The 10,448-nt window shown below is 41.3% G+C and overlaps 1 protein-coding gene across 1 annotated transcript; it reads right to left on the bottom strand.

The window, feature by feature from the left end:
* Positions 1-84: 84 nt before the first annotated feature.
* ANKS4B (ankyrin repeat and sterile alpha motif domain containing 4B) lies at positions 85-8,982 on the bottom strand. Its single transcript, XM_082772166.1, has 2 exons — positions 8,593-8,982; positions 85-5,389 (listed from the first exon to the last, which is right to left on the bottom strand). Exons 1-2 carry the CDS (start codon positions 8,754-8,756, stop codon positions 4,339-4,341), a joined length of 1,215 nt encoding a protein of 404 aa, XP_082628292.1. The 5' UTR covers positions 8,757-8,982; the 3' UTR covers positions 85-4,338.
* Positions 8,983-10,448: the final 1,466 nt, after the last annotated feature.

Below are 10,448 nucleotides of genomic sequence, written 5' to 3'. Positions count from 1 at the left end.
ATAAATGGAGCAAGAGGAAGGCGGTTCAGAAGCAGTTAGTGTTACAGCCTCTGATGGTGCTCAAGTAAGTGTAGAAGATGTTAATGAGTACAGTGCAGATGTGGCATAAGTAATACTCCAAATTATAAGCTTGGTGTAAATTAGTTGGAAAAGCTAGTAAGTGGCAGAGTTTGTAATGTATACAACTTCAGGATGGAAGGATACCAGACCAGTAAGTGAATGGGGCTAAAGGATGTGTTCACGAGGATAAAAATGTAATTCCACTGATCTTGTTTATATCAGTGGAAACAAGAACAGATATTTCTCTACTATATTTTACACTTTTTAATTATAGCAAAGTTACCTGTGTATTTTTAGACATGTCTTTTTCTTTGTGTCATTCATGAAGCATTCAGAAATGTGTGTTGGCTGAGCCTGTTACTTCAGTGATGGAGAACTCCACTAGCATGAGGCAAATGTGACAGCCTTAGGTGTTCTATCTTCAGGAACTGTATGGACACTTGCACTTACTATTTGTAAGAATATTGTCCAAGTTCTGTGCCTGTATGGATAAAAATTTGTAATTTCAGATGAGGTACCGTGTTTGGGAAGCAGACATACGGTTTATATTCACATGTACTCATCTACAGACTATGCACTTTAAAAAGTAGATAGAGCCAGTCCAAAGACCTGAGTCTGAAAACAGTGTTCCCAGCTTTCCTTGGCAATAGGAGGGTCTGGGAGCCTGGCTTCAGCATTTTACTTCTGAATTCTTGAAGAGGATTCAATTCAATTATAATGGAAGTTGCTTGTATGTTGTCTTAGATTTTTGGGGGTGGGGTAAGGGTAAAAAATAGTCTTAATTTCCATGTTTTCTTCTCTTACAGATTACTGTCTCAAGATTTGTGTAACTTGGATTTATGTTAAAAATAAATAGCTACTGCCGTTCGACTTTCGTTTTTTTATCCATTGTTTGTCTGTTCTGGGTAGTGTTTGTTGTGAAGATCAGGAGGAAAGTAAGCTGTTGCACTGACTGCTGTTACAGTAAATGTGATCACAATGTAAAGGGAAAAACAGACAGACTGCTCTGCTCTATTGTGATGCTCAGTTTTGCAGTCATTGTCCTGCATTGTACATTCCCTCCTCTGCACTGGACAGACATCAGGAGTAATAAATCCTTAAGGAAATAAATTCTTGTAGTTGGCAGAGCTGTGTTTGTGTGAGATCCCATGGTTTTACAATTTGGCTTTGGATTGGACCATAAGATCACATGTGATGCACATCTCTCATTAAATGTGCTGTATTAATGTTACTAAGGAGTGAGATCTAGGATTCACTAATTTAAATGTTTCCAAATTATAGAAGAAACAGGGTGGTGAAAAACACTAGGGAAACAGCAGAACATGGTTGGGGGGGGGGGAATGAAATGTGAGTATTCTTACTGTTTTTTTCCCCTCTGTTGTTCAACATGACTGTTCTCTGCCAGAAGCCAATTTCCAAGACCACCCTGCAAGAAAAGGGCAGGGAGTATTTTAGTTGAGTTTAAAATGGCTGCTATGTTGGGGCTTACTCAGTTGCCTAAAAATCCAGGGGGGGTTCTCGGGGACTTCAGCTTCTACATGCAGCTCTAGAAGGACAAAGGTCTTCTGTAGATCTTGTGCTCTATCTGCTGGCTCTGTAGTTACTGCAGGTGCCTAAGGACACACTGAAACACACTGCATGCTTGTGACAACTGCATCAACCAAGTTATGTGCAGGTAGTCTGAGCCATTCGCTCTGACTGTCAGGGTTCTCAGCAGTTAAGCAGGTTTACAGATGAATATGCAGAGAAAATTTTCAGTGCAATTCAGAGATTCTCCCCATCTGGTATTCCTAAAATGTAATTTCTCCAGGTGCCTTTATGGGTACTCCATTTGACTCTGATCAGCCAGAGGCACCTGCATACTTAACAGAATCTTGGAAAATATTTCCCTGGAGGATCCAATGCAGTTTAAAGTCTGGCTTTAAGGGTGCGTTATGCTCACCACCTTGTACTAGTGACAAGCCTTCAGAGCAGTGCGGATGTAGTCTCAACCTTGTGTCAGGGGAGCTGCAGAGCAGTGAGGCTGGGCTTGCTGCTTCTGTGGCTGCTGGGAGGAATAGGAGGGATCTCCCCCCTGCTCTGCTGAGGCTGGCAGCAGGGTGGGGACAGGCCTGGCTTCCCAGCAGTGACACAGATGTCCTAGCACTGAGGCTGTGGCTCTTGCACTGTCCTCAGCCACCCACACCTGCAAGGAGTGGCTTGTTCTACCTTTGCCACAAAGTAATTCTGCCTTGCACTCTGGCCAGCAGTGCAGGGGCTGCCTTAGAACTGCACAGAACAGTTCAAAGACCGTTTTCTTGTTTCCGCACTAGTCCCTGACAGAATAGCAGTGGTGGCTCCCCAGGGGTGGAGCTGCTCTGTTGTAAGGGCAGCCACTAACCAGGTCCTCCGTGAGCAACACCTTTCAGTGATGGTGAGTTGTAGGAAGGTCACAAACTTTTGTTTAGGCAGCTAAATGGAGGGGCTGACTGGGGGGGAGAGTGCCTATCCTGAATGATACAAAATAAATGGCTGTATAGCTTATGGGGTAGAGCAGGATGGGGAATGGGGTTGTAGGCCTAGTCGAGCAAACCGCCCTGCACTTTTACTGCAGTTGTGTGAGTGAGAATGATAGGGTTTGACCCTTCAAAATCCACTTGTCACATACCCATGAATACAAAAAGTTCGTCATTTGCTTCTTGTTTTGTTAAAAATCTGGGTGTTTCATAGCCAAAACCAAAACACCCCAGCAGGTTAATAACACAGAGGCTGAGGGATGCTGTCTGCTTTAATTACTGTGCTGAACACAGCAGTCACTTGAGGTTGCACAGCATAAGATTTTGATGTGACTGCTTAATAGGAGAAAATATCAATGTGCTGAAGTACAGGAATCCAAGGAGAAAAGAATGCAGAATAAAGTCCAGCCAAGAAAAGCAATCACAGTGAACAAATTAAAGAAATGAGATGTGGAAAGAAGGAACCATGAGAAATAGATAAATGATTGATAAATGTCCATAAATTGAGTGCACTCTGAAGGAAGAAATCATAGATAGATATATACGATAGAAAGATATAAAAGGAGATTTAAAGGTAAAAGTCCTGTTAATAATTGTGCTTCTAAAATGTGAGATGTTAGCCAGAGCATGGCTACTACAAAAGCCTTATTAGATTCACAGGACAACAGGAATGATTAATTCATGTCAGATAGTGCTGGCTTCCCAAGGGAATAGGTCCAAGACAGATGAAGAGAAGCCTGATCTGGGTGCCTCCAGATGGACTGTAAAGAACAGGAGCTTCCACAGAAGCAGTGTATTGTTTTCTTTCTCTTTCCCTTTATTTAGGCTCAGTGTATATGTACCCAGTTACATGCCATTTTCAGGCTGAGGCTGAAAATGACCAACAGAAAATGCTGGATGAAAAAGCCCTCATTTCTGTGACTTTGCATGACAAAAGCACCCTGTACGAGCCAAGCTGAGGACATAGAAAAGATCAAAAATATTGAAAATAAAACCTCAGATTATTGTAGTTAAATGGATTGCATCTTGATGTCACTTAGGACATGATGGATGCTGGCAAATGGGTCCAGTGTAGTGATACAAGAGAAAAGAACATGCAACTCACACCAAACATCTCTTGGCAAGGTACTTCATATATTTTTAAATTAATATAAATGCAGTAGCAAGAAGCCTGACTGACAAGAACACAAAACTTGCTGTAAATTACTCATATTTATATTAATTCAGCAGTTATAAGAGTCAATAAGCCACAGCTGAAATCAAGGTTCAGATTCGCCTTCTAGCATACCATCACTACCAGGAAAGGCAGTTTGTAGCAACCTAACAGAAGTGAATGAGTGAATGGAGAAAACTCTAAACTCTAAGCTCTCGAGCTTTGGGAATGCTTTTTTTTTTTTTTTTTTTTTTTTTTTTTTTTTTTTTTTTGTGGTTTTGGAGAAGAAAGAAAGGGTTTTAATAAAGAATGTGCTATGTCTGGCCTTCAATAATATTTTAAGTTATTCAGACAAAAAGAAATCCAATCTCCATAAGAAGGGAGAAAAAGCTTTGAATCTAAAGCTTTTAGTTTTTTTTTTTACCTTCACATCGGTTCTTTTTGGTAGAATGTGCTTGAATTAAAATCCTGTGTACCATAGCCATCTATGTCTTTGACCTTGCTATACCACCTAAAGCAATTGGTAACCTCTTTGCCTTCCATTTTAGCAGATGTTTGAAAAGAACTGCATTCTATTTTGAATCAGGAAAAGATAATCAGTGTGCAGGTTACAGCAACAGGTACATTAATTTATAAGCAAGTATCTACAGTCTTTCCAGGGTTCTTGAGAGCCTGTTTTCTTTTATTCACAGCATTCAAAACCTTCTTTCTTGGCCCCAGCTCTATCTGAATGCTTTGTAGATCTTCATCAGAACATAGCATCAGGGTGTCTAAATCAATTTTTTCCCTCATGAAGACTGGAAGAAACTCATCCAGCATCTGGGATGCCAGAAATACCTCAAGGGGTGTGTTTTCTGCTTCCTCATCATCCCAAATGCCTTCCTCCTCCTGCCAAGGGATATCAGCACCATTTTCAACATCATCTTCCCTGTCATTCTCAGCACTTTCATTCTGAAAGAGTTCACTGGACATTTTAAAGCTTATGACTTCTTTCTCAGGAAACATGATTCCAGGATTTACATCTGCAGCCAAATTCCTTCCAAATACGATCTTGCCAAGACCTGGCCTCTGGAAAATAGAGAGCCGACTGTCATTGTCATTTAGTAATTCATCCTCTTCTTTCTCATCAAATAAATGCATCACACTTCTCCTATCCTTCTCATCTGCTTGGCCATTGCTTTGTGTTTCCTGGCTTCTTGTGCTACCAGCTGTCTTTTTTGTCCTCAGTTTGAAGGTGTCTTTCAGATTTTTGGAGAAAGGAGTTGTTGTATTTGAAGTGAAGAGACTGGGTATCTTTACCCTAGAGTGTGTCCCTTTGGAAGAGGTTACTGTGTCAACATTTTCTTTCATATAATTCCTGTTCATTTCATGTTGGTGTTTCTCTTGTCGCTTCTCACATTCCTTAATTTGTTTCTCCACATTCCTCTGGGCCTGGGCTTTTTGTTTGGCTACCTTCTTTGGGTTCAGCAGGTTCTGCTCCGTGGCAGCTTTGTCCAGGATTCTGACACATTCATGGCGATCTCTGCTGGCAGCCACCTCAAGAGGAGTGCGGAGGTCATTGTCCAGAGCAAATATATTGGCACCGAAGTTGATCAGAAAGGAAACACAGTGGATGTGACCATTGCAAGCAGCATGGTGGAGAGGAGTGCTTCCCCAGATGTCACATTTGTCTGGATCACCTCTGAGAAGGAAAATAGCACAGAGTGAGCTGGACGTACCCAAGCATAACACTGCAGTGGAACTGAATAAATTGTAAATATTTACCTCAGCTTTGCTGTGAGGACTACAGCACAAACAAAATGAGTCAGCTTAGCTCCATCCTGGAGATCAGTGCTGCGCCGATTGGTGCTACTTACCTCAAGCACTGGGTATACAGGCAAAAGGCCGCAGCCCTGCCTACTCTGCCACAGACTGCTGAAAGCAGGCTTTGACTTATACTCATTGGAACTGGTTGCAAAACTGTTTCAACTGCTCCTGGGCAGAATATTTTAGAGGCTTTTGGGTGACTCTTTCCTTTTGTTTGTCAAACACAAGGACAATATTAGGAGGATTCTTCAGTGATCGCAGTGATGCATACGTATTGTGTCCATACAGTCACTTCTTTGGTAGGTAATAGGTAAATGATTAGGAGTAAAGCCCTGATTACACATTTCTCTCCATTGCTGCTGGATTAAGCTGAGGCTGATGCTATTGTTTTTCTTCATCACTTTTGTTCTCCTTAAGCTTCTTTTACTCATGGGGTTTGGAAAGCAGAAGCTCATTTGAAAACAAAATACCATGACTTTTCAATAAAATTTAAAGCCAGAGAACTTTTTAACTCTTGCACTGACTTCACATTGAGCTACTGCTTGCAGGCTAGAATTGGCTTGAATCTGTTCATTCGTATTTGGTGGGATCAACATCAGCCATGGTTCTGATCAAAACTTGGGTCATATGTGACCAACAGGTCAGGCAACCACAGTATCCCAAAGCCTTTAATAACCTTGGAAAATTTTGCAAAGTCTTGGATATCTGTTCCATGGCAGTTGTACCGTGGATGAAATTGTACATACTATCACAAAATCTCCTTCAGGTGTTGGTCTCTGTCAATGAATGTCTCCAAAATTAAAAACACTAACATATTTGCTGAAGGCCAGTTCTGAGAACATCAGAATTCAGCTAAAATGCTACAGGCAAGTGGGGGATTAGGGGCCATGTAGAATTGAAGCACGCAGCTACTTGTGTTGAGAAACAAGAGCAAGCCTGAGCAGGCCAGGCTCTGAGAGTGCAGGCATTTCTACAGGGAGGTGGCAGCTGAGCATCAAAGTTTTCCCACTTAGACATGTGGAAACTATGTGTACAAATTTCTGCTTTTGTGGCTGTGCCCTGGAGAACTGCTGCAAAGTGTGCCAGATTCCTTCATTCCCACATTAGCAACTGTCTGCATTATCCTGGCCTTGGAAGGGCTGGGCCATCCATCCTCCCCTTCAGAGCTGTTTGAGGTCTGTTTTCCCTCTGGAGCCTGCCAACCTTTGAGTCTCAAACAATTCACAAACTAGAGTGTCAATTCCCAGCTCAGGGGGACTTTGGGCAAAGTTTTACATCTACTTTGGCATCTCTTACTCCTCTTCCACTGCTTTCTCAAGCATGAAGGAGGCTCACACAAAAGAGAGCAGATCTGCTACTTGGTCTTGCCTCCATTCATGTGCCTTCAAAGCAGGCAGAGAAAACATCTCTTAATGTCTGGGAGACAAACTCTTACAAGATGAAAGGGCTTATTTTTAGTATTGGTACATTTTCCAAGGGTTGACTGTGTTGCAGGCTTCAGAGTCCTAAAATCTGCAACCACTAGAGGAAAAATATCCTGTATCTCAGTGCCTTTGTCAGGAAACCTTCTTTGCTTCAAGGAAAGGATGGCTTCATTAAAAAAATTAAAATACTTTTTCAGAAGACACTGCCTGACTGCAGAACAGATTGAACACCTTCCAAAGTTCAGCTTCTGCCAACAGAACTACTGAGACACAGCAATATCTCTGACAGCCTCAGCCTACTGATTGTGGCAAGAAATCTTAGATTAAAATAGAAGTGAATGTATATGTTTGATAATTTTGAGAGCAATACTATCCCAAAGTTGTCCTCTACTGAAAAAAAAAATGAGTTAAAAATACGTTAAGTAACAAACACGTAGAAATTTCTTATCTTTGTGTCACCTGCTGTGACTTCTATGAGCATATATAGTAGAAGACATTTTTAACCCACATATTGAAAAGATTACTTAGTTATTTGTTCATTAGGTAGTCATTCTGTCTTCTAGATGTTCAGAGACCTTTATTGACTCTAGGTATTTCCTTGGAGCTGCCTTTATACAAGTTGAAAAACTGTCAGTCTATTTTCGCTTTTCCTGGGGGACACAGCCATAGCTATAGAGTCCAAAGGTCTTTTTTATTGTACTATTACAGCCACACCTGAGTTCAATGAACCTTAAAGCAAGTCTATGACAAATCCCTTTTTATTTTATATTTTCAATTCTATTTTTTTAAGAAAAGAACATTAAATATATCCAAATAGTTATTCAACTTTTCACTCCAATCTTCTTTAAACTATTATGATTGAAAATGCAGGTCGATCTTCATCTCATCCCAGAAAGAATATTTTATTTACTGCATTTCCTTCTATTAAATCGTGCTAGATAATCACAGTTTAAAATGTAGACTCCAAGCAGAGAAAATACTGAGATGATATGTAGAGGTAATGGTCTTTTGTATAATACCTTTTAAATTAGTACATTTAAATGATAAAATGAGAACTGTTACTATTAGGAAAAAAAAAAGAAAAGAAAAGAAAAGAAAAGAAAAAAGAAAAAAAAAAACAGTAGAAAACCTTTTTTTTTTTTTTTCTTTTTCAGTTTGCAAGGACCCTACCCAAGTTCTGAAACAGTACTACAATTTTTAGTGTGATGGTAGTAGCTAATACTATAAAAAACAGAGAAATAACATTTTTAGATGTTACTGTCTCAAAACTATCAGTCATGACTTGCCTCTGTAAAGTACTAGATCTTCTGGTGGTACCTGCACTTTAGGAAGCAAAAGAGATAGATTTTTTTGCTAAAAAAGTTTCAGACAAGGCATTTACCTTTAAAGCCAGTTCCAAAGATATATAACCACAAAAGGCTGTTGGCCCACTTCTCCATTAGAGAGAGCTTCACCAACCCCATGTACAGACCTGTTTGTAGGTTCTGGGCTTAAACCCATATGAATGAGGAGAAACAGTTCTTGGCAATGCATTGAAAGAAATTACCAGGATTTTTTCAGCCTTTTGGGTCTGGTGTCACAGCAGCATTAGAAATACACAGTAATTATACTTTTGAGCCACAAGCTCACGAGAAATGGAGGCGGATTCACTCACCCTCTCCGGCATATGACCTCTAGAGCTTCTAGATACCCGTGGTATGCTGCCAGAAGGGTGGGCGTCATCCCATCTTCATCTGAAGTGTTAAGATCTTTTCTAGTGGCTTCTTTCAAGAGGTCCAGATTGCCATCAGCTGCTGCTTTGTGATACCTGCTCGACATTTTCAGGAACTTCTGGTTTCCCGAAGCAGCTCTGTCCGATATCCAGACAGTACAGCTACCTTTCCATTACAGAGATAGTCCATTAATGATTACAAGTTGAGACGTCACCTTGAGGATGAATATGAGGAGGCAAAGTTCACCCTAGCAAACAACTGGAGTTCTGCAATAAGGCAGTGGTATGCTGAATGCTTTCATTTCGTGAGGGGTGGCTCTGCTGCTTACCTCTCAGTGCATATTTGTCTAAACACAGAGGGGATTCCTTCATCTTTTCCATGTCTCAGCTGCTTTTGCCAAACTTATTTGTTCTGGGAAAACTGTCTTTGAAAGAAGATTTAACATTGATGTCAACGTGACCAGATTTCACCCTAAGTAAAAACAAACCCTTGAGTTTTGATAGGCTGAAATACTGTGGAACCTTCACTGGACAAGCTGTTTGTAACCTATCATTTATTTGGGTTACTGCATTTGAAAACAAGCCTCTCCCCAGCAAAAACAGCCACATCCATGAAGCCATTTGGTGCACGCAGACGGATGTGTGGGTGGAAGCAGGCCTGTCAGGACCGGGAGGTGTTCGGCTAAGACTGGCCAGCTGGTCCACAAGGCACAGTAGGGAAAACCACAGTCTCTGATCTTAACACACTTGGCAAATGTAAAGTCATCTCACTGGTACTGTAATCTCTATGTTTGGATGCAGGTGAAAAAATCTGAATGATTTCCTCAAGACGGCACAGGGAATTCAAGAAATAGAAACATGATGTTCCCGAGCCCACTGCCCCACATGCACTGCAGTCATCGCCTTGGAACAGATTGGTCCAGTCCCATTTTCACACAAGCACTTCCTGCTTTAGAAGTTGTTTACATTGATTTCAGTAGAGTTAAGGGCTACATCTGTGAGTGAAAGCTCTTAGAGTTAGGCCACAATTCTAATTTTTCAGTTCAAAAGAATTGCTAAGAGAAAACCACATAAAAGGTCAGCTTTAAGACAGGAGCTCAGAAGGTATCAGTAGGTAAATAAAATGTCCCGGGCTGTCTGTTACTCTGGTCACGCTGACAACAGCTGCCAGCTCCGTGTTACTTTTTTCTCAAGCTGTTTTCCATGACTAACTGAATTAACCTGTATCTCAAAGAGAGTACTCTCAGCAATTAGCAGTGAGGTTCTGTTGCTTATTATGCCCCTGTTACAGAAGTGGTAGCAATTGCAAACCAGCTCATTGTCTGAAATTGGTGCAATTACTGGATGGAGAGCCACCTCATTTACTTCCCATAATGCCACCCATGTAATGCACAGCAGACCTCTCCAAATGGGCTTTCTGTCATAATTATTTTCTCAGACAGGGACTGAAGAGCTCTTCAGGAACAAGCTTGTACCAACATTTTCCTCCACGTAGAGAAGAGCCTGTCAGGTCCTGTAACAGGTCTGAATCTCTGAATAAACAAGTCCAGCTAGGGGTAAGCTGAAGCTCTGGTTTTCCTTCATGCAGTCCACAGGCAGGGCTGCCCCACTGCTGCCCGGCCCCCGGGTTGGTGAGGAAGGGCTGTGCTTCACCCAGGCCCACCTCCGTCCTGCTGTAGGGGACAGTTACCCTCAGCTCTTGTCAGGTTCCTGGCACTGCTGATTATACCTTTCTAATAAAAACTTCAGTGATTTATTCTATTTTCTGTTTAACCAGGCTCAGCACTGAGTTAAATTTA

Source organism: Aythya marila, assembly GCF_965140915.1.
Source record: "Aythya marila genome assembly, chromosome: 15".
NCBI classification, from domain to species: Eukaryota; Metazoa; Chordata; class Aves; order Anseriformes; family Anatidae; genus Aythya; species Aythya marila.
The sequence above is the reverse complement of the archived record's forward strand: the minus strand, read 5'-3'. Positions and strand labels throughout refer to the sequence as shown.